The sequence below is a fragment of the Scyliorhinus canicula genome, chromosome 8 (assembly GCF_902713615.1).
Source record: "Scyliorhinus canicula chromosome 8, sScyCan1.1, whole genome shotgun sequence".
In the NCBI taxonomy this organism is placed as follows: Eukaryota; Metazoa; Chordata; class Chondrichthyes; order Carcharhiniformes; family Scyliorhinidae; genus Scyliorhinus; species Scyliorhinus canicula.
Window position 1 is genome coordinate 157,279,602 of NC_052153.1, and position 25,310 is coordinate 157,304,911.

At 43.0% G+C, this 25,310-nt stretch overlaps 1 protein-coding gene across 1 annotated transcript in view; it reads left to right on the forward strand.

Annotated features, from left to right (window-relative positions):
• The window catches only part of aggf1 (angiogenic factor with G patch and FHA domains 1), a 68,274-nt gene that overhangs the window by 3,692 nt on the left and 39,272 nt on the right, over positions 1-25,310 (forward strand). Inside the window, 5 exon segments of the mRNA XM_038805539.1 lie at positions 9,511-9,695; positions 15,045-15,147; positions 15,534-16,276; positions 17,704-17,835; positions 22,875-23,054. Of these exon segments, the coding sequence (XP_038661467.1) occupies positions 9,525-9,695; positions 15,045-15,147; positions 15,534-16,276; positions 17,704-17,835; positions 22,875-23,054 (1,329 nt within the window). The 5' untranslated portion in view covers positions 9,511-9,524.

Sequence of the window (25,310 nt, forward strand, 5' to 3'; positions counted from 1 at the left end):
GTGTGAGGGTGTCCAGAACCAGTCTGACGATCTGGGATAGGCCATTTAGGACAGAGATGAAGAGAAATTTCTTCATCCAGAGAGTGCTGAGCCTGTGGAATTCATTACCACATAAAGTGGTTGAGGCCAAAACATTGTATATTTTCAAGAAGCAGTTAGATATAGCACTTGGGGCGAAGGGGATCAAAGAATATGGGGGAAAGGCGGGACTAGGCTATTGAGTTGGATGATCCATGATAATGAATGGCAGAGCAGGTTTGAAGGGCCGAATGGCCTCCTGCTTCTATGTTTCTATGACTCCTGCGACATTGTATCATTTATGAATACCAGATTAACAAGAGCAATTGTGGCTTCTCTTACAAAGTAGGCCATAAAGCACATGCTTTACAATTACCAACTCTCATTGTAAATCAGTTGAAACAGTGTTATGTCAGGTAGGATTACTGCAAATGTTTCCACTAAGCAGCCATCTGCAGGTTCCTGTGCAGACTTTGCACAAGTTCACCTCTTTATAAGTTTGTTGCATGTGTGTTGCTGATTAAAAAATATCAAAGGAGCCGTGCCAAAGCTCTCCAAAAATAAGGCTAATATTGATTTATCAGTATTGGAGGTACAACACTGAGGGGCAGCACGGTAGCACAAGTGATTAGCACTGTGGCTTCAAAGCGCCAGGGTCCCAGCTTCGATTCCCTGCTGGGTCACTGTCTGTAAGGAGTCTGCACATTCTCCACGTGTCTGCGTGGGTTTCCTCCAGGTGCTCCGGTTTCCTCCCACAGTCCAAAGACGTATAGGTTAGGTGGATTGGCCATGATAACTTGCCCTTAGTGACCAAAAAAGGTTCTGAGGGGTTATTGGCTTACGGGGATAGGGTGGAAGTGAGAGCTTAAGTGGGTCGGTGCAGACTCGATGGGCCGAATGGCCTCCTCCTGCACAGTATGTTCTATGTAAACACTTCGAAGGAAATTTGGAATGGGATTGTCAACAGTGCAACAATAGTTTGGGAAGAGGTCAGTATGTCTGGAAGCACTGTAAAATGGGGTTACTGGAGGGGTGGGTTTTAGAAACGCTGTGGTATGAGGTAGTGGGCAAGAGCCCAGATCAATGGAACAACTCTGGGGTAATACAGGAGACGAGAAAGCTATTTGGCCCCAAGAGCCTGGTCTGTTATTTAATGATATTATGGCTGTTCTGTGACCTTACCCAAAATATCCTTGATACGTTTGGTTAGCAATCAAATTTTCAGCTTCAAAATCAGCAATTGATCTAGTAGCAATTTTATTAATTCTTCATCTACAACCATTCACTCCCTCCATCATTGCACACTAGGAGCAGTGCCATCAACAAGATGCACTGCAGGAACTCATCCAGACTCCTCAGATAACACCTTCCATGACTGCTACCATTGGAAGGAAATGGGAACACCAACACCTGCAAGCCATTCACCATTCCAACTTTGAACTGTATCACCTTTCCTTCATTGTTACTGAATCAAAATCCTGGAACTCCCTCCTTAATGGCACTGTGGGTGTACTTAACATTATAGGGGCTGGTTTAGCACAGGGCTAAAGAGCTGGCTTTTAAAGCAGACCAAGGAAGGCCAGCAGATCGGTTCAATGCCCATACCAGCCTCCCCGAACAGGCGCCGAATGTGGCGACTAGGGGCTTATCACAGTAACTTCATTGAAGCCTACTTGTAACAATAAGCTATTTTAATTTTTTTCATTTTCATTAAGACATCTCTTCAAAGAAATTCAGTCAGGCTCATCAGACATGTACCCATTACAAATCTGTTGGCTCTCTAATTAGGTGAAAATTTTCAAGGTCTTCAGTCACCCTATTATAGCCTCTAGTAATTTCCCAACTGACTAACTGATCTATAACTGACAGGTGTTTTCTTTTTTTTTAAATTCACCGCCCCTACCACTTTTTTTTGTTGCATCTTTTGCATGCTTTTTCTTTAACATCTGTTGAACTTGATCATATTACGATTGTTCTTAAGTAAATGTACACACACTGTTAAATGTGTTCATACTCGATTATAATCTGATATGGAGCACTGAAAGTGATTTAGAAGTTTATGAGCACTCACTGGATCTGAAAGTAACTGAGAGAATGTCCTGAAGCACAACTGAACTGAAGAAACGTTTTGCCACATTGAGAAGTCAGTTTCTGGGATTCTTATTGGTTGTGCAGTGTGGGGGGTGGGGGGGGGGGGGGGGGGGTTGAATAATGTGTAGAGGAGACTGTAGTTGGGCCCCTTTTAAACCATCAGGTTCCAATTACCCTGCCACCACCATATTCTGACCCATCTAGTGTCAGATACATTTAGTGTTGTTAGGTGCGCCATCAGTTTCCCCAATGCCAGCTAGTTTCTGGACATGTTTCTGCTTGAAAACCTTTGAACATAAATCTGCTTAAAACTGATGGATTGGGTACAAACTTTCCTTAATCATTCCTCATCACCAGAATCAAAATATATAAAGCCATCTATACAGAATGGCTGGTGGAATACTGTCTTGTTATATCTGGAAGTTGAATACAGAATGTGAGAAGTCATGCTACAGCAATTTCAAGTCCAGAGTGCTGTGTTCTCAGTTCAAGGCAGCACACCTTTCGGAAGGGATGCCACATATGATGATACCTGGACTCCAAAGGTTAAATTACAAGGTGAAATTACAGAAGCTAGGTTGTGGTCCCCCGATATTAAGACAATGGACGATTTGAGTAGGTAAAAACGTATTTCTGCTGTTTGGGGCATCTAGGACAGCGACATACAAGAGCAGGAATGTGTACTTCTGAGGCTGTACAAGGCTCTGGTCAAACCCCATTTAAGTATTGTGAGCAGTTTTGGGCCCTATTTGCTGGTCTTGAAAAGGGTCCAGAGGAAGTTCACAAAAATGATCTCTGGAATGAAGAGCTTGTCATATGAGGAGCGGTGAGGACTATGGGTCTGTACTCATTGGAGTTTAGAAGATTGAGAGGGGAGAGTCTTATTGCAACTTACAGGATACTGAGAGGCCTAGATAGAGTGGACGTGGAGAAGATGTTTCCAAGAGTGGGAAAAACCCAACAGCATAGCCTCAGACTGAAGGGATGATGCTTTAAAACTGAGATGAGGAATTTCTTCAGCCAGAGGGAGGTGAATTTGTGGAACTCTGCTGCAGAAGGCTGTAGTGGATAAATCACCGAGTGTCTTTGAAGTCAGAGATAGATAGGTTCTTGATGAATAAAGGGATCAGGGGTTATGGGAAGAAGGCAGGAGAATAAGGAGGAGAAACATATAGTCATGATTAATTGGCGGAGCAGTCTCAATGGGCCAAATGGCCTAATTCTGCTCTTATGGTCTTGTGGACATAGTCTAAAAATAAGCGCCAGACCTTTCAGGAGTATGGTTGGGAAACACTTCTACATGCAAAAGGTTGGTCGAAGTTTAGAACCATTCCACAAATGGCAGTCTATTCTAGATCAATTGTTAATTTTGAAATGGAGACTGTTGGTTTCTGTTTACCAAAGGTATTACATAAGGCACGTGGGGCAAGGGCATATAGAGTTGCGACACGGGTCAGCCTGACCTAATTGAATGACAGAACAGGCTCAAGGGGCAAAATGGCCTCCTTCAGTCCCTCTTCTACTGGCATAAACTTTGCCGTGTGGTGCAGGAATGACACCCACTGTTCATCTCGCTGACATCTGTCCACACAGGAGTTTCCATGGACTTGGCAGCAAAGGTTTCCTCTAATTTGCCATCTGTTTCTGCATAATGCCATCCACAGAGGAACTGGTGTCTGAGAACAGGATAGTCTCACCAACCAAATTGAAGAATCCTCAGACATGGAGTCAAAACGAGGAAGTACAAAGCAAAAAGCATAAATTACATTGTGGAGGAGCATGGATCTTTGACAGTAACTATGGGAATTCTGTGTTTAACTGTAAATGTGTATTCCCGAGGTTGCTGTGAGATTTTCTCCAGAGTGAATGCTGTTGGTCCCCTTTTTTTCTCTTTGCAAATACCAAGTTTTTACATAGAATATACAGCAAGAAACAGGCCTTTCATTTTGATAGAGAAGACATATTTATTTGTTTTAAAATTCATTAAAAAAAAAATCAAGTTAGAATAAGGATGAGCACCGCAAAAATCTTCAATTTCAAAGTGGTTGGCAATACAGCCTTGCTGCAGATTTTAACCATTCAAATGTAGCAGGCAATTTGCAAAAATGGACTCCATTGCAATTTGAGAGGACAGGAAAATGCCTGGTTCCTAGACTGAGCTGGCCTGCAGGTTGGACTTGCAGGCACAGAAGGCCAGTTCTGGAGTTGGGCCAAAAACTCCTGATCCCTCTGAGCCCACGAACTGTATGCTTGGCTTAACTGGTACCACTCTTTGAGTCAAAAAAGGCCAACTCCAAAGTTTAACATGGCAACTGAGCAGATATTTCAGTGCATGACTGAAGAAGAACTCCAAGCTCAGTTATTTTGATAGGGCATTAACAGAGGCCCCAACTGCCTGCTGACATGAATATGAATGATCACATTGAATTATTTTAAAAATGAGAAGGAAGTTTTGGTTTCCTTGGTCAACATTGTTCTCTCTATCAACACCACTGAAAACAGATTTCCTGGACATTCATCTTCCTTGTTTGTGTGATTTGATCATACATAAATTACCTACTACTTCTACCTGCAACAAAAGTGTCAGTTCTTCGAGCCTAATTGACTTTACAGCACTTGGGATGTCCTGAGTTGAGTTAAAACATTATGAAAGTGCAGCTTTGTTTGTTCTTACACTATTCACAACATCTTAATATTACTATAGCAGTCCCTTATAAAAAGCAACAGCTGCTTTACAAAGAACCGGAATACTGTGCAAGAGATGCAAAGAAAAGGAAGATGAGTTAGCACGGAGGCAGGAGCAGTTGTAGAGAAGGGTCTTAAGAGGCTTTTGAACATCAGGAGGGAGGGGAATGATTGCACCGGTTTTGAGCCTAATTCCAAAGGCCAGGATGAAAGAACTACTGCCAGTGGTCAAGCAGTGAGATATGAATTAACTGATGTCCCAAGTTTTAGATGTGTGTGACTGGAGGAGATTGCTGAGATAAAATGGGGTTAATCCAGGGATGGGCTTGAACATATAGCTAAATCACAATAATGACTACAGTTGAAAAGCATCTTATTGGCAGTAAAGCACTTTAAAACACCATGAGGTGGTCAAAAGTGCTCCATTAAGTTTGTTCTATATAATTGATCCATCTGGTAAACACAGCAAATATAGATGCAAGGAGAGGATATGGATCTTTGAGACAAAGATTGGAAATAGATGTAGTTTTGTAACTTGCAAAGAAAAGGATGCTGTGATACTGCTTGCCTCCCAGAACTTCGATCACCCGTGCAACATATTTACTCTTGAAAAATTGTAGCTGGTATTTCCACTATTAATGACTATCAAGTTGACCTGTTGCTCCCTCCCTTCAAAGAAATGTGAGATGATAAGAAATAGGAACAGGAGTAACCCATTTGGCCCCTCAAGCCTGTTCCACCATTGAACAAGATCATAGGTCACTCCACTTTCCTGCCTGCCCACCATAACTCTTGACTCACAGTTGCTTGGTAGTACAGAACTTGAGTATTGTTTTTTTCCTTTTGTGTGGGGCGGCAAAGTGGTAAGCTCTGCTGCCTCACAGTGCCAGGGACCTGGGTTCAATTCCAGCCTTGGGTGACTGTGTGGAGTTTGTATGTTCTCTCCGTGTCTGTGTGGGTTTCCACTGGGTGCTCCGGTTTCCTCCCCTAGCCCAAAGGTGTGCATGTTGAGTGTATTGGCCATCTTAAAATTGCCGCTTAGTGTTCAGCGATATATAGGTTAGGTGGGGTTGCGGGGATGGGAAGGGGGGAATGGGCCTAGGTAGGGTGCTCTTTCAGAGGCTCGTGCAGGCTCGATGGGCCGAATGACCTACTGCACTTTAGGAATTCTATGGTTCTAATTCTATGGTTCTATCAGGACGCTTGGCAAGAATACCAATATAAGGGGAAAGCAACTTATACTGAATGAGAAGAAAATGCTCATTGATTGGCAATTGAACTCTGATTGGTAGCGGTCTTGTCATGGAGAATGCACCAGTTGATGGTTGTTGACAGTTAACTAAGAGCATTGTTTGAAATTTAAACTAGGCAGCTTGACCCTGATTGGTCAAGACAGTGCCATGATGAATGAGTCAGCAAATGGCTGTCACCTATTTTGTTTAACTGAAACAGGCACCATTTTGAGCTTGTATTTTCTGTCTGCAAAGAACAGGGTCATGTTTATTAATATGTTGTTTCCAGTACACACACATGCACTGTGCTGCGAGCCTGACTGACAATCTTAAATTGGTTGTCAGCGTAATTCTTAGCACACTTAGGATTATTTAGCAAATGTAGTCCAAACACAAATCACATTTAATATTTTTGTAAGCAAATCTCTTGATTCCCTAACAAATCAAAAATATGTCTAACTCAGACTCCACTGCTCTTCAGGGAAGAGAATGTCAAAAACTAACCTCCTCCGAGAAGAAATTCCTCCTCATCCCTGTCTTAACTGGGAGCCATCTTGTTTTTAAACTGCGTACCCTAGTTCTAGACTCCCCTATGAAGGATAACATCTTCTCAACATCTATCCTGTCAAGTCCCCTCAATGTTTCAATAAGAAAAATTAATGAAATGAAACTTAACCCAGACGGTTAATGTAAACTTGCTTCTTAACTGTATACCAGCTTCTGCTCCTCTATTTTGCTGGCTGTGTAATGTTAATTTCTCCCATGTAATATCATCCAATCTGTGATCCATCTGTTTGTCCCTGCATTCCTGTTGTCCTAAATTATCATATCTTAATCGGGCAAGAATCCCAAGATGTGAACTTCTGGCAAGCGGTATTATTTTGGTTTGCAATGCAGTATGGTTGACGCAGCCAAACAAGAGATGTGCATTTTACTTCTATGCCCAATATTCTTGTTGTTTTAGAATGGATAATTGTTTTTTTTAATTCATTCATGGGATGTTGACATTTTGTGAAGAAGAGAGGTAAAAAAAACAGTTTATTACCAGCTTAGAAATTGTAGGACTTAAAAATAAATCAATGTTGTTTACCAACCATTCAGGTGCTGGCATGATATAATAGTGAAGTTGTTAACTAGTTGCAATAAATGTATTTCAAATAGTCCACAACAGACCTGGCATAGTGTGAGGTAAACCACAATCATTTAAAAAAAAATTAGAGTACCCAATTATTTTTTCCAATTAAGGGGCAATTTAGCGTGGCCAATCCACCTATCCTGCACATCTTTTGGGTTGTGGGGGCGAAACCCAGACAGTGACCCAGAGCCGGGATTCAAACCCGGGTTCTCAGCACTGTAGGCAGCAATGCTAACCACTGTGCCACCGTGCTGCCCCGTAAACCACAATCATGAAGAGCTTAAGGAACTACAGGTCCAAAACCTTTTTCTCCCAAACCTACCATATTCACCATACGTTTAAAATTAATGTTGCAATGGATGAGGTAAAGTAAGTCAGGTGAGCAGGAGTACCCAATTCATTTTTTCCAATTAAGGGGCAATGTAGCATGGCCAATCCACCTATCCTGCACATCTTTTTGGGTTGTGGGGGCGAAACCCATGCAAACACGGGGAGAATGTGCAAACTCCACATGGACAGTGACCCAGAGCCAGGGTCGAACCTGGGATCTCAGCGCCGTGAGGCAGCAATGCTAACCACTGCGTCACTGTGCTGCCATTTAGTGGTGTTTCATGATTTGCAGTGGCACGGCGCCAGGGACCGGATTCAATTCCGGCCTTGGGTGACTGTGTGGAGTTTGCAGGTGTCCTTTACTTTGTTTGTGAAATTCTTCAGTTCCTGGTACATAGGCCCTGATTTTAACTGGTCAGGAGGTAGTTAACAGGAAGGCAGTAATTCATCACCTATTATCCTGTTGCTTTCCCGCTGTGTCCTGATAACCTGCACTTTTAGGTGAGTGGGACACCTGCAGGAAGGTAACAAGGACAAATCTGAAATTTTAGTTGAAAGCCTGAATGGGGCGAGCAGTGATGCCATCAGACCAAGTCTATAGGGAGATTGAACAGGACCAAAAGAAACTGGCAGGTAAATCTTAATATTTTTAGCTGTTTCCGTGAGCTAAAAGGAGCTGGGGGGGATTCACAACAAAGCCTTGGGCCTCCCTCATCACAAGCTAACCCCACTCCCAAAAGTGATCCTTTCATCCCTATTTTGGACAGTTGGGCATCCATCCTCCCTGGCCTGTACTTGCTGTGTTTCTACGCCTGCCTGTGGTCAGGAAGTAGACCTTAGCCATCTTTGTGCAAGTCAAATGAGGGCAGCTGTTGAGACTAACTTGGCCCTGAAGTTGCGGGTCGTTCCACCTATTTTGAGGAATGTGTGCACTGTACCTACCCCTCCCTCAATGTGTGAAGGATCTAGAAGAGTAACTTGTTTCAATAAGCTCATGTACCATTGCACAAATGCCATTAACCATTTCTTTCATAATTAAAATATTCATACTTGATCCCTTGTTAATGTGCAAATTAGTGAGCTTCTTTATACCTGGCGATGGAATCCCCAAGAGAATGCAATTGGTACTGGTCTGCGGTCCCACAAAAGTATGTCCAAGATTGTCACTTAATAGCTAATTACATATTATGGAAGGTATATGTTCAGAGGTTAAATTGAGATCACCCTACAGTTTTTAATGTGGTACCAGATTTGTTTGTTTGGAAATCAAGTTATTTTTGCAAGGATGATTGAACACTTGATGCAGAAAAAAGTACTCCAGACACACTGTTTCATGTACTAATCACCTTAGTTTATTACATTTAAGATTCTATTTTAATTAAAATTTAATAACTGTAAAACCTAGTGCTACCAGATCTATTGTAGAAAATAAATCAGTGTCGTGGAATAGAGTGGTTAAAGGAGGTGCCTTGCTGCCGCCACCACCTCAAGGGCAATTAGGGATGGGCATGAAATGCTGGCCTAGCCAGCGATACCCACGCCCTGCAAAATAATAAAGAGAATAAAATGTCATGCATTGCTCTGAATATTAGGTGTTGCTCAGGTGGTAGCATTCTCAACTCTGGCTCACAAGGTCACCCTCTTCACGGTGTTGAATGTAAAAATCAAGGTTGATGCTCAAGTGCAGCACTAAGGGAGCACTGCACTGTCTGAGGAACTATTATGAGACATTAAACTGAGGACCCATCCAGCTGCTTTAAAGACCTTGTGGTAGTGAAAGAGGAACAGGGAGTGTTACCTCAGTATCCTAGCCAATATTTATCTCTCACTAAACATCTCACACAAAAAACAGGTTATCTGGTCATTGTGCATTTGGCTGTCACATTTCCTACATTGCAGCAATGACCACACTTCAAAAAGTAATTAATTTGTTATAAAGTGTTTGAGATGTCCAGTGATGGTGAAAAGTTATACAACTGCAAGCCTTTTAAAAGGATGCTTTGTCCTGATTTGGTGCAGGTTAAGGTTTTAAGATGGCGACCACAGATGGGGATCTGCACTCAGATCCTGATTCTGAGCTTCAGTATCTAAGGCAGAAGGTCATAAATCTACAGGAAGAATTAACATCTTGCAAAAGTCAGATTCACACTTTACAGAAAGAACTAAATCGCACAGAGAGCTACAATGAAGACCTACATAAACAGGTAAGCTCTAATATTGTCTGAAAACATAAACAGTGATGTATGTTTTTGAGTCTGTTCTCAGATTAAAAATTATGATGTAATATTAAAAGTTTAAATGAAACATTCCAAATGTTGCCTTTTGAAATGAAAATGAAATGAAAATCGCTTATTGTCACGAGTAGGCTGCAATGAAGTTACTGTGAAAAGCCCCTAGTCGCCACATTCCGGCGCCTGTCCAGGGAGGCTGGTATGGGAATCGAACCGTGCTGCTGGCCTGCTTGGTCTGCTTTAAAAGCCAGCGATTTAGCTCAGTGAGCTAAACCAGCCCCTTTTATATCTGTAGCTGATATAGAATAGTTACAGCACGGGAGGAGATCATTTGGCCTGTTATGTCTATGTTGACTCTCTGATTGAGCTACTCAAGTAGTGCCACTCTGCCTTTTCTCTGCAGTCCTGCAACTGTTTCCTTATCAGAAAATGATCTATTTCCATTTTGAAAGCCTTAATTGACCCTGTTTCCACCACATTCTCATTCCTGACCATTCACCGCGTGAAATTGTTATTCTTCATGTTGCCATTGCTTCTTTTACCAATTAGAGTCATAGAATCATGTAATCACATAGCACCATTCGAATCCCATTTTACAGCACTTGGCCTTGTATGCCCTGGGCAAGAGCACATCTAAATCCTACTTAAATGTTATGAAGTCTCTACCTCCACCTCCCTATCAGGCAGGGAATTCCAAACACCCACCACCCACTGGGTAAAAAAGTTTTTCCTCACATCCTCTCTAAACCTCCTGCCCCTTACCGTAAATCTATGCCCTCTGGTCATTGATCCCAACGGGATCAAGGGGAACCAAGGGGAAAAGTTAGTTCCCCTTTATGCCCCTCATCATTTTATTCATCTCAATCATGTCCCCCTCAATCCCCTTTGCTCCAAGGAAAATAATCCAAGTTTATCCGATCTCTATTCTCCAGCCCAGGCAACATCCTGTTAAATTTCCTCTGCGCCCTTTCCAGTGCATCCCTCCTATAATGTGGATTCTAGAACTGCACACAATACTCCAGCTGTGGCCTAACCAACAATTTATACAGTTCCAGCATAACCTCCCTGCTCTTAAACACTATGCCTCGGCTAATAAAGGTAAGTATACCATATGTCGTCTTCTATCAAATCTCCTCTCAACTTGCTCTTCAAGGAGAACAGTTACAACTTCTCCAGTCTTTCTTTTTTTTTCAATAAACATTTTATTGAGGTATTTTTGGTATAGTAACAACAACAAAATAAACAATATACATGAAACAATAAACATAATGCAAAAACCATTTTCTCTAATCTAAACTACTCCCCTCCCCCCACACCCTGGCTGACGATTAATTTCTCGCAAAGAAGTCAATGAACGGTTGTCACCTCCGTGTGAACCCTAACAGTGACCCTCTCAAGGCGAACTTGATTTTCTCCAAACAGAGAAAGCTAGCCATGTCCGATAGCCTAGTGACCGACTTCGGGGGCTTTGAGTCCCTCCATGCTAATAGTATCCGCCTCCGAGCTAGCAGGGAAGCAAAGGCCAGAACGTCTGCCTCTTTCTCCTGGATTCCCGGTTCACCTTACACCCTGAAAATTGCCACCTCTGGACTCGATGCCACCCTTGTTTTTAACACCGTGGACATGACGTCTGCAAACCCCTGCCAAAATCCCCTAAGCTTCGGACATGTCCAGAACATGCGGACATGGTTCGCTGGTCCACCCGCACACTTCGCACACCTGTCCTCCACCCCAAAGAATCTGCTCATCTGGGCCACTGTCATGTGAGCCCAGTGAACGACCTTAAATTGTATCAGGCTGAGCCTGGCACATGTTGTGGATGCATTGATTCTACTCAACGCGTCCGCCCATAAACCATCCTCTATCGCACCTCCCAGCTCCTCCTCCCACTTGCGCTTCAGCTCCTCGGTCTGCATCTCCTCCAACCCCATAAGTTCCTTGTAAATGTCAGAGACGTTCCCTTCTCCTACCCACCCACTGGAAACTACCCTGTCCTTCATTTGGTCTACTAGCCGGGCCAGATTTAATTTATGCAGTTGGTCCCATTCCCGCGCCACTTGAATGCCTAGGTACCAAAGCTTCCCCCTATTAATCTAAACGGCAGCTCCCCCAATTGCCTCTCCTGTCCCCTCGCCTGGATCGAAAACATCTCACTTTTCCTCATATTTAGATTATACCCCGAAAACCCGCCAAATTCCCTCAGATCCTCATGATTTCTTCCATCCCCTCTAATGGGTCCAATGCATACAGAAGCAGGTCGTCTGCCCCCCCCCCCCCCCCCCCCCCCCCCCGGCTCTCTAGGTAGCATGAACAACAGTGGGGAGAGAGGGCTTCCCTGTCTCATCCCCTGGTGCAGTCTAAAATACTCTGATGTTGTCCTATTCATCCGTGCACTTGCCAGAGGAGCCTGATACAGCAACCTGCTGCTGAAATTTCCCCCATGTCGTTGACCTGCAGGTTATTCTGAATACATTTCCTCAGCCGCTCGCACACCCCTTCATCAGCCAAAAGTTCCACAACTAACCTCCGGTGCGGGCGCTGGTTACTGTCTTTACTAACCTGCAGGTCAACCCAGTGCGGAGCATGGTCTGAGATTGTGATCGCCCAGTACCCCGTGTCCACCACCCCTGCCAGTAAGGCCCTGCTCAAAATGAAGAAAGCAATCTGGGAGTACACTTTACGCACGTGTGAGTAGAAGGAGAACTGCTTCATCCTCGGCTGCCCAAATCTCCATGGATCCACCCCCCCGCCACCCCATCAGGTCCATGAACCCTTTTAGTTCCTTTGCTATTGTTGGCACCCTGCCTGTTTTCAAGCTTCACCAGTCCAAGCCAGGGTCAATAACTGTGTTGAAGTCCCCTCCCATGGCCAACCTGTGCGAATCCAGGTCCGGTATCTTCCCCAGCATCCTCTTTATAAACTCCACATCATCCCAATTTAGCGCATACACATTTACTAATACCACCTGCACCCACTCTAGCTTTCCACTGACCATAATGTACCGACCTCCCACATCCGAGACTATTCTACCCGCCTCAAACACCACTCACTTATTGATCAGGATCGCGACCCCTCTAGTCTTTGAATCTAGTCCCGAATGAAAGCCCTGATTGACCCAGCTTTTCCTCAGTCTAGCCTGGTCCGTTACTTCTAAGGTGTGTCTCCTGCAACATTACCACGACCGCCTTCAATCCCCTAAGATGCGCGAACACGCGTCCCTTTTGACCGGCCCATTTAACCCTTGAACATTCCAGGTGATCAGCCGAGTTGCGGGGCTCATTGCCCTCCCGCCCTCCGCTGATCAGCCATTCCCTTTTTTAGGCCTGCCTCCAGCCCGTGCTCCGCGCCTCCACCGGTCCATCCCTAGGCAGCCCCTGGCCCAACCTCCTCTCTGTCCCTCAGCCCAAGTCACTCCCTCGTCAGCAGAACATTCACCACCCCACCCCCCCCCAGTAACAACACCCTGTAACCCAACCCCTTTACTAAACCAAACATATGCACACCCCCCCACTGCGCTTCTGAGAGCTAGCTCGCCCAGCTAGCTTGGTGGCACCCATCCTCGGTGCCATATAGTCTCCCACCTATTGTTCCACCCGCCCTCATACAAACAAACTCCAACATCAAACAATCCCCACACAATTGCCCAACAGAAAAATACCAAAATCAAAGCAAGCACACCTCCATCCCCCAACAGTGCAAATGAAAACCTTAACTCACTCAGCTCTACTGCTGGATCCAAATCAATGCAAACGGCATCACAAACATCTTCCATGAAACGCAAAACAAGAAATTTTTTACAAAAACAAAGAAACGAAAAGAAAAAACAAAAACATAAACGTTGCAGCCAAGTTCAAAAGTTCTCAATCCATCACCAGCCCTTTTTCGCAAAGTCCAACGCTTCCTCAGGCGACTCGAAGTAGAATTGCTGATCCTCATCCGTGACCCAGAGACGGACTGGGTATAACAGTCCAAACTTCACCTTTTTCTTTAAAAAGGATCGACCTGATCTGGTTGAAGCCTGCTCTCCTCCTGGCCATCTCTACACTCAGGTCCTGGTAAACCCGCAGGATGCTATTATCTCATTTACAGCTCCATGTCTGCTTGGCCCACTGTAGAACGCGCTCCTTATCCGAGAACCCGTGGAATCTCATTTTTAAAATGAATTTTAAAAAACTCACCAATTTGTGTGTCATTTGCAAACTTGCTGATCATAGTGCATAATACCAGATCATTAATGTGCATCACAAACAGCAAAGGACCCAGCACCGATCCCTGTGGAACACCACTGTACACAGGCTTCCGGTCACAAAACCAACCTTTGACCATCACCCTCTGCCTCCTGCCATTAAGCCAATTTTGGTTCCAAATAGCTAAATTGCCCTGGATCCCATGGGCTCTAACCTTCTTGGCCAGTCTCCCATGCAGGACCTTGTCAGAAGCCTTGCTGAAGTCCATGGAAACTATATCAACTGCTCTGCCCTCATCTATACACCTAATCACCTCCTCGAAAAATTCAGTTAAATTTGTGAGGCTTTCTCTTCCCCTGCCAAAACCATGCTATCACTGATGAATCCTTGCCTCCCAAGTGGAGATTAATTACATCTCTCAGATCTTTTTCCAGTACTTTCTCTACCACTGATGATAGACTTCACTGGCCTGTAATTAGCTAGTTTTACCCCTACTTCCCTTCTTGAATATTGGTACCACATTAGCTGTCCTCCAGCCTCTGATACCTCTTCTGTGGTCAGAGAGGATTTGAAGATTAGCGTCAGAGCCCCTGCAGTGTCCTCCCTTGCCTCACACAGCAGCCTGGGATACATCTCATCTGGGCTTGGGGATTTATCCACTTTTAAGCCCGCTGAAACTATTATTACCTCCTCCTTCACAATGCTAGTTTGTTCAAATATATCACAGTCCCCCCCCCCCCTGATTTATATATCTACATCGTCCTTTAGTAGAGATATCACAAAATAATAGATTAATGATATATATTTTTCATGCATTATTAATCATTATTGTCGACTGGTTGTAAAATATTACCGCATAAAAGTAGTTGAGCCAATAACAAAGCTGTATTTAAGTGAAGCTATGTGACCTATCACATGAGGGTGAAAAGAATAGAAGGATGCAGTGGGAGAAGTTTTATGTGGAACGTAATCACCCACAGAGACCAGTTTAGCTGACTGGCCTGACTTTGTGCTAGAAATTCTATGCAATGTTAATTCTTTTAAAATAGCAATTAAATATATTACCAACTAATATTTTTGACCATAAGTAATTAAAAGGTAAGCAGAGAAGTGAAACTTTGTTCTATGTTTGCAGGTTAAAGATCTCAATGAAAAAATCCATGAAAGAGAAAAGGGAGAAAATGACACAGTTGATACAGGAGTTCAGACGAATATGTGCATATCCCATCACTGTAAAGGTAGAAGTTGAGATTTGTCTTGGGAAAATAAAACTTGACTACCAACAGAATGATGGGAGACAGTTTTCTATCTGCAACCTTTGTTTTATTATGAGAAATTGTTTCATTATGAGAAAAACATAAAGCATTTTCATCAGCTGGCAAGAAGTTGATCTATTTATAAAAAGTACTGGAGGTAATTCCCTGGATTAGTTAATGTGTGTTTCTAGTAACTCCAGAAATGTTTGCAATATTAGTACTTTACTAAAGAAATTATAGCATAAAATAGCTTTAAGAAAATATGTTAAAAAGATTTAAATAAACCAGATAGTATAGAAACAATAACGTACCTAAATCTCATTACAATACTTTGTCATTCTGTTTCTTCGACTATTTCTATAATGAAGCTCCAGATATTCACTTCCACTTGAACAGTGATCAGAATGGCAGGAGCGATATGTCAGGGCTTGAAATTCATGGAGCCTGTGGAAAAGACCAGGATGTAATTCAGGCTTCTACTCCGTTTCAAACACAAGCACAGATAGTCAACTACACAGAACAACAGGCTCAGACGGACAGCCATCAGTCCACAGAACAGGCTCAGACGGACAGCCATCAGCGCAGAGAACAAGCTCAGACGGACAGCCATCAGTCCACAGAACAGGCTCGGACGGACAGCTATCAATCCACAGAACAGGCTCAGATGGACAGCCATCGGCAGAGAGAACAGGCTCAGACAGACAGCTATCAATATACAGAAGTGGGTCAAACGGTCAGCAATCAATACACAGAACAGGCTCAGACGGACAGCCATCAGTCCACAGAACAGGCTCGGACGGACAGCTATCAATGCACAGAAGAGGCTCAGATGGACAGCCATCAGTCCACAGAACAGGCTCAGATGGACAGCCATCAGCAGAGAGAACAGGCTCAGACAGACAGCTATCAATATACAGAAGTGGGTCAAACGGTCAGCAATCAATACACAGAACAGGCTCAGATGGACAGCCATCAGTCCACAGAACAGGCTCAGGTGGACAGCTATCAATACACAGAAGAGGCCCAGACAGATGGTTATCAGTGCACAGGGTATCCTGAGAAACCAACGCTCCCAGAAGGATGTGTAGACCGTAACACTGAAAATCCAGAGGTAGGTATGATTCTTTACAATTGAAACCAGAGTTAAGATGAAAATATTTTCCGAATTAACATTTTCTGACTCTTTTTGTTACGCTGTCTTACTGAAGCATTGATGCTTGAATAAAACGATACATAAAACATGTGAAGGTATTATGCCTGAAAACTGTGCAGATCAGGCTACATAATTCTGTCACAGCTTCCTTCATGATGCGGGGTTCACCTAAGATCTGACTCAAGGGCAGCACGGTGGCGCAGTGGGTTAGCACTGCTGTCTCACGGCGCTGAGGTCCCAGGTTTGATCCCAGTTTGATCACGGCGCTGAGGTCCTATTTTGCACATTCTCCCCATGTCTGCGTGGGTTTTGCCCCCACAACCCAAAGATGTGCAGGGTAGGTGGATCGGCCACGCTAAATTGCCCCTTAATTGGAAAACAAATAATTGGGTACTCAAAATTTTAAAAATAAAAAACAAAAAAAAATAAAATAAAAAGATCTGACTCAAATAGGTCTGCCAATGTCCGAAGCGAGTTGTTTCTGGGCTGGTTCTGAGGGACAGTAAATACCCGTGCAAGTACACCTGCCCGCCCGCCTTCTGTATGAACTTGTCTTCTCCAAATCCCTGACAGCAATTTGGCAGAGCCAAGAGAAGTTCAATTCAAATCAGTGTAGTTTGGCAGCTAGTGGCTGGAATAATGCTGTGGCTGGAGGTCTGTGTGAAATCTCATAGTGAAGAACAGTGATAAAACTTATCACAAAAGCAATACAACTGTATGATACATCAATAAACCAATGCATCCTAACTTTCTAAAAATGCTTTAGGATTGCACTTCATTGATCAAGGAAGCTGCCAAATGCTGGGTTCAAATGAAAAAACTGTACATTTAAAGTTTAAAGATCATATCGGATGCAAAGTTCATTGTGAGATCTATTCAAGTTAACTGTTGGCAGTTTTGGGTTTTAAAGAGGCTTTCATATACTGTCATTCATGGACCTACCTGCCCATTCTCTTTTTTGCTACTCATAAGGGCTGCTCCTTGAGTGAAATGCCAGAATTTCTGCAATACACCTGCACTAAACACACGGCAGTACAATGGTTGGCAGATTAGGTGGATTGGCCATGCTAAAATTGCCCTTAGTGTCCAAAACAAAAAAGGTTAGGTGGGGTTACTAGGTTACGGGGACAGGGTGGAGGTGGGCTTAAGTAGGGTGCTCTTTCTGAAGGCCGGTGCGGACTCGATGGACCGAATGGCCTCTTTGTGCACTGCAAATTCTATGATTCTATTGCAATGATGCAAATGTCTTTGCCGAAATTGAAATCCTGTACCATTACTAACACAGTTAAAATAAAATGAGAAATTCAGGAAACCTGGGAGATCCAAAAGGTGAAATGTTTCAGTACGTTTATTTGATATAAACCAATGTTATCTTGCCTTTCAAGGACTTAGAGAGTACATCAATAGCAGACTGTTTGCGTGCGACTGCAGAAGCTGCTATGTCACAGACGGGTTTCACCTATGATGAAAGCAGTGGATTGTATTATGACTACAGTACCGGCTTCTACTATGATTCGGTAATATTTATTGCTACACCGTATACTTAAATGTTCTTTTTGTTTTGTTATTAAACTCACTTTTTTAATAGGCACGTATTTTTTCTTAATAATTGAACTATTAATGAATGGGTTGTATTTTATAATAAAGGTATTGAAATTAAAAAATGAAACTATGTTGATAAATTTGTACAAGATATTGGTTAGACATAGTTTGAGTAAAAGCAGAAAAGGCTGGACAATCTCAGCAGGTCTGATAGCATCTGGCGAGAGAGAATAGAGCTAGCGGTTTGACTGACAAAGCTTTGATAAAGAGTCACCCGGACTCAACGTGAGCTCCGTGCTCTGTCCACAGATGCTGCCAGACCTGCTGCGATTGTCCAGCATTTTCTATTTTTATTTCAGATTCCAGTATTCACTGTAATTTGCTTTTATCTTCGTTTGAGTGATATGGGCAAGTTTAGGCACATTTTTTTAAAAGAAAAGGTATTGGAACTAATGGGGATGCACTTTAGATTTGTCGCAAGGGAAGAGAAATTTCAGTTACATTTCAGTCTTGTATAAGAGAAAATTCAGTACTGAATAGATTAAAGTTGTATTCATTTTTCAGTTTTTCGAGGTCATAAAGATGATTGATGCAGGTAGGGCAGTGGATGTTGTCTATATGGACTTCAGTAAGGCCTTTGACAAGGTCCCTCATGGCAGACTGGTACAAAGAAGTCACACGGGATCAGAGATGAGCTGGCAAGATGGATACAGAATAGGCTAGGTCATAGAAAGCAGAGAGTAGCAATGGAAGGGTGCTTTTCTGATTGGAGGGCTGTGACCAGTGGTGTTCCGTAGGGATCAGTGCTGGGACCTTTGCTGTTCGTAGTATATATAAATGATTTGGAGGAAAATGTAACTGGTCTGATTAGTAAGTTTGCGGACGAAACAAAGGTTGGTGGAATTGCGGATAGCGATGAGGACTGTCAGAGGATTTGGAGACTTGGGCGGCGAGATGGCAGATGGAGTTTAATCCGGACAAATGTGAGGTAATGCATTTTGGAAGGTCTAATACAGGTAGGGAATATACAGTGAATGGTAGAACCCTCACATTGACAGTCAGAGAGATCTTGGTGTACAGGTTCACAGGTCACTGAAAGGGGCAACACAGGTGGAGAAGGCATACGGCATGCTTGCCTTCATTGGCCCGGGCATTGAGTATACAAATTGGCAAGTCATGGTGCAGCTGTATAGAACCTTAGTTAGGCCACACTTGGAGTATAGTATTCAATTCTGGTCACCACATTACCAGAAGGATGTGGAGGCTTTAGAGAGGGTGCAGAAGAGATTTACCAGGATGCTGCCTGGTATGGAGGGCATTAGCTATGAGGAGAGGTTGAATAAACTTAGTTTGTTCTCACTGGAACGAAGGAGGTTGAGGGGCGACCTGAGAGGTGTACAAAATTATGAGGGGCATAGGCAGAGTGGATAGTCAGAGACTTTTTTCCCAGGTTAGAGGGGTCAATTACTAGGGGGCAAGGTTTAGAGGAGATGTACGAGGCAAGCTTTTTACACATAGGGTAGTGGATGCCTGGAACTCAAGGTGGAGGTGGTGGAAGCAGGGACGATAGTGACATTTAAGGGGCATCTTCATAAATACATGAATAGGATCGGAATAGAGGGATACGCACCCCGGAAGTGTAGAAGATTTTAGTTTAGATGGACAGCATGGTTGGTGCAGGTTTGGAGGGCCGAAGGGCCTGTTCCTGTGCTGTACTTTTCTTTGTTCTTTGTTCTTTGTTCTGAGAGAAACTCTTGAAGAACACTTATATTGGGACCGGTAGTGGGGGAGGTGGGACCAGTACAAACTGGAAAGGTTGCACGTGGGCAGGACCGGGACTGATGTACTGGGGTGAGTGATTACTAGTGTGGTTGGGGAGGGTTCAGAATGGCAGGAGGTGGGACCCTAAGCAGGGTGACAAGGGAAAGGAAAACAAGGAAAGTAATAAAAGAAAGAACGGTGAAATGAAAAAAAAAGTAGACCGGGTAATCAAGGGCGAGAGGCAAATTGGGCCACAGTAAAAAGAAAGGTTGGGATGATTAAAAATCGCAAAAAGGCAAGCTTAAACGCTTTGTATATTAATGCACGAAGTATTCAGAATAAGGTAGGCGAACTAACAGCAAAATAAGGTAAATGGATATGATTTTGTAGCCATCACGGAAACATGGTTACAAGGAGATCAAAACTGGGAACATGATATTTAGGGATATTTGGCCTTTCGGAAAGATAGGAAGGAGAGAAGGAAAAGGTGGTTGGTAGCACTGTTAATAAGAGATGAAATGAGGGTAGTTGTAAGGGACGATCTAGACTCTGATTATGTAGATTCCATTTGGGTGGAGGCAAAGAACAGCAAGGGAAAGAAGACATTGGTAGAGTGTAGATCCCAACAGCCACATTGTAGGAAAGTGTATAAATCAATAAATAATAGGAGCATGTAAAAAGAACTGAGTAATAATTATGGATGACTTTACCCTTCGTGTTGATTGGGTTAATCAAGTTGACGAGGATAGCTGCAACAGCTAATTCATTGAGTATATTAGGGATAGTTTCCGAGAGGTATATGTCATGGAGCTAACCAGGGAACAAACTATCTTGAATCTGGGAATGTGTAATGAGGTTTAAGAAATGACCTCACAGTAAAAGATTCCCTTGGAAGTAGCGATGATAGAATTCAATATTAAGTAAGAAACGTAGGCCAGGAACAACCATGTTTAACTTAAATAAAGGGAATTACAACAAAATGAGGATAGAGTTGGCTGGGGAACAAGGAAATGAGAGAGGAACAAGGAAAAGCAGACATTTTACATCGAGGGGCGGACCAGCCTATTCCTGATACTATTTCTTATAGTCTAAACAAAAATATTGAAAGACATGGGAAAGAGCAGGAAATGAGTTTAGTACACAATGGACAGCCCTGCTATGGTGCTGACACATTCTGTTTTTGTGCTGAACTTTCCATGATCTTCGTCCTATAAAGATGCATTAACTTATTTAAAAATTAAATATCGCTTAAATATTAATTTCTGTAACAATATTCTATAGCTGCATATTTTGATATTGGGTTTTTATAATTTGCATATCAGTCCTTGAGTCAACTTAACTCGCAAGCAAAATAGGTGCCCTTGAAAAATTCATGTTCAAGTCGTACATAAACCTGTGTTATAGAATCATGGAGCGCAAGATGAGGCCATTTGGCCCATCTTGCCTGTTCTCTGAATTTGTTCAACTCCCCTGTGTTCCAGATCATAATTTGCTAAGTGAAAACATTTTTTCATATATCCTGTGGCTTTTTTGACAATTATTTTAATCATAGAACCCCTACAGTACATAAAGAGGCCATTCGGACCACCTAGTCTGCACCGATGCTTTTTAAAAATAAATTTAGAGTGCCCAATTCATTTTTTCCAATTAAGGGGCAATTTAGAGTGGACAATTCACCTATCCTGCACATCTTTGGGTTGTGGGGGCGAAACCCACGCAAACACGGGGAGAATGTGCAAAATCCACACGGACAGTGACCCAGAGCCGGGATTGAACCTGGGACCTCGGCACCGTGAGGCAACAGGGCAAACCCACTGCGCCACCCTGCACCGACGCTTTAATAAACCACCCTACCTAGGCCCTATCCCCCACACTGTAACCTCACCCAAAGGAGCAATTTAGCATATCCAATCTACCTAGCCTGCACATCTTTGGACCGTGGGAGGAAACTGGAGCACCCGGAGGAATCCCATGCAGTCATGGGGAGAAAGTGTAAACGCCACACAGTGACCCAAGGTGGGAATCGATCCCAGGTCCTTGACGTTTAGAGGCAGCAGTGCTAACCACTGCACCATGCCGCATCTATGTCCTTGGGTTACCAGTCTTCGTGCCAGTGGAATGGCTGCTACCTATCTACTAAAATCTTCAGAATTGTGAGCACCACTATTAAGTGTAACCGACTACTGTAAATTTTCAATACCATTTATAATTTCAAATTTGGACGCATTTGTCATTTTGAAAAAAAAAGATACAATGGTAATTCTGGAAATGTTTAGTAATACATTACTGCACTTCCCTGATAGCCCAGTGACCTTCCAACAATGAGTAGCTGAGCCTTACAGACGAGAAAATTCCTAGGATTGATTGGCAGTTTGACCCATAGTCTGCTCACAAAGCTGTTAATTAGTGTAGAGGCACTAAAGTTGGAATCAGTACTCGAGTTAGAAAGGAAGGAATTGTCTAGAGTCCTATTACTGACCGTTTTCAACCACACACTGTTGGAAGATGCATGTCTCTGAATGTTATCTAATGATAGAAGCAGATAGCTGTTATGTCTCATATTCAAAATAGTTTGCTCGCTGTTTCACACAGAATAATGGTCAGCAAGGCAGGCACATTGGTGCAGTGGTTAGCATTGTTGCCTACGGTGCGGAGGACCCAGGTTTGATCCCGGCCCTCGGTCACTGTGTAGAGTGCATACTCTCCCCATGTCTATGTGGGTCTCACCCCCACAACCCAAAGATGTGAGGGTAGGTGGATTGGCCACGCTTAATTGCCCTTAATTGGAAAAAAAATAATTGGGTATTCTAAATTTGTTTAAAAAAAAAGAATAATTGCCATCATGAAAGTGTACCCGGCAATGGGTCAGTAGTTCAGGACAGGTAGGGTGAGGGCATAAAGTAACTAAAAAACGGATGCATTGTTTATTAGTGTCACTTCTTTAAACATTCCCATCATCTTTTTTCCTCTCTCTTACCACCTCTGGCCCCATTCCAACCAGAAAGAACAAGCAGTTGCTTGCTCTCGGCTAATCCCACTTGAGATGTGCTGGTGGCTGGTCTGCCCATTTATTCAGCGTCAGTAAAAACTATCTGGCCCCTGTCTGATCCTTTTTCTCCCCACTGTAAACATAGTTTTCCGTTTAGAATCACTTTTCTAAATGTAGACTTGCCTATTATCACTCTGGAGAAGCATGTTGACACACCAGTATGTTACCAGAACTTGTAACCAAACATTTGTTTTTATTGTTAAGGAAAATCAACTTTACTATGACCCAAGCACTGGAATTTACTATTATTATGATGCTGACAGTGGCCTGTATCAGTTTCATTCTCGAGTGGATCTACTGGCATACTGCACAACAGATACAGCGAAAAAGGTTAAGAAGAAACGTAAAGGAGTGGAAAAACTTTCATCAAAGGAAGAGAAGAAGGTATGCTACATTTAGTTGTCCTTCCTGCAGCCGAGATCAAAATGAGTGTAATTCAGCCTGCAAATATGCACATTAGAGGAAGAAACTAATTGTCTTTTTAAGAGTTCAAACTCATTAGTCTATTAAGATCCACGTAGTTTTCTGTACACATTTATGTTGTAAATTACTCCCATGACTTTTCAGTAGCCTTATTCTGATATTCTGATTTCAGTGTTAATCTCCCTCATCAGTAGTGATGTCTCACCGTTATCTGTGCACAGAAAATGTAATCGTTTTTAATATTTTCTGAAAGCTTAACAAAGCTACATTACAATGATTTGGTGAGATTATTTTCATTTTTCATACTTCAGCATCCACTTAGTTAGAAGAATTGGAATTTGTCCTAAAATTCCATTTGAATCCCAGTTTTACTGAAGTATTTCCAGAGATTAGAATAGTTCGATGGTTGATTTTGACCAATGCAGGTGTGATGGGCCGAAGGGCCTTGTACTGCAGGTCTCTATGACTCTGAGATTCGTTAGAAACTTTCAAAATGGCCCAGCTTTGGGAACATCATGGTGTAGCATTATAAACGTTTAGCAAGAAACCGTGCCACTTTTGGATTAGATAAATACTAAATATGTGCTAGTCACTGCAGATATTAGGAACTCCTTACAGGCAGCATGGTGAATAGTATGGCTTGTGATAAAATTCATAATTGCCAATATCGCTCTGAACACTCCCTTGAATAGTTGCACCAGTCTTTCCTTCTGCAACCCAATCATGGTTCACATCAAACAGTGAATAAAATAACCAAGTTCTCAATCACGGGCTCCAGCTGGTGCCTTCTAGCAGCAGTTGACCCAACCTTCAGCATTTCCTTGTCAGTTATATGACTAGTGTGTTTCTGGTGTGATGCAAGGACCTAAAAAGGACAGCTTAAAACCTGCTAGTCACCTTGAAAGCTAAATCTCCAGGTCCAATTCCGTGTACCAGATTTATTCAACACCAGCTGGTTTATTCCAGTCTTCGTGTGAAGTTTTTGGCAAAGAAATATGCTTGCTATGTGGTTGACTACTCTTCCAGACTGCTCAGTGGCAGGATAATGTGAACAGGACCCGTGTGCTCTCTCGCCACCCCCTGTTTTTACAACAAAGTTCAACTCTCAGCTCGGTCCTAGATCTCACAAGTGGACTGAAAGATGCCCCTCCATTACCTGAATTCTGAACAGTGAAAAAGGACTGTTGGGGCACATGTCCGCTATGCCACATGCTCATAGTTTTCAATCAGAAGAAGAAAAAACAAAGCAGCCAAATAGCAATATAAATCAACAGTTTGAAATCACCATCTTTGAGACCTCCTTTTGAAACAAAGGGCTGGATCCTCGGCACTGCTTGTCGCAAGAACGTCACGGGTGAAACCTGGACAATGACCATTGTTCATTCACCTCGGATGGGATTCTCCGGTCGCCATGCGGACGCAGCCGGAGAATCCCGCCCCATGTCGAGCCATATTGCCAAACGATACGGAACATTGAATAGAAAGCATTATAAAAAACGAAGAAACCTCGGGCTGTACGCTTGCCCTGAGCTGTCTAATGTTCTGGCATCTTGCATAAAGCTATAACCTGCCCTCCACATCACATCCCTAATGCAAAAGAAAGCTAGCTTGTTCCTTTCTTATTGAACTGCAAGTCTCCAAAGCATTTAAAGTGTCTGCTGCAAGTATCCGAGGAACCATTTTAAGGGCCAATATCAACAAGATTTTTTGGTAGCTTTCAATCCAGTGGATCCTGTGTTGTATATAGAAACAGCAGCAGTGCTCCCATCTACCCAAGTGTAGGTGTGCCACGAACAGTCCTCTTCCCCAGCCAGGAAAGGATATTGATGATTCTTGAGAGTGATATTTTTCAGGGCCATTATTATTTTTCCTCATTCTATTTCTATCCCTAGAGTAACTTTAAAAAAATTAATTTAGAATACCCAATTATTTTTTTCAAATTAAGGGGCAATTTAGCGTGGGCAATCCACCTAACCTGCACATTTTTGGGTTGTGGGGGTGAAACCCACGCAGACACGGAGAGAATGTGCAAACTCCACACGGACAACCCTAGAGCAACTTTTAGGAGTCGAGCATGAATATGGTCTAGACCTGTCACCCTGGTAAATGGCACAATGTGTGCTCTGTTTTCTTCCATTGACATGATTCATTATAGCTGCCTCTCTTGCAACATTTTCTGCTGGCTTTTCCAAGTTTCTTGTAAATGTCAGATGACAG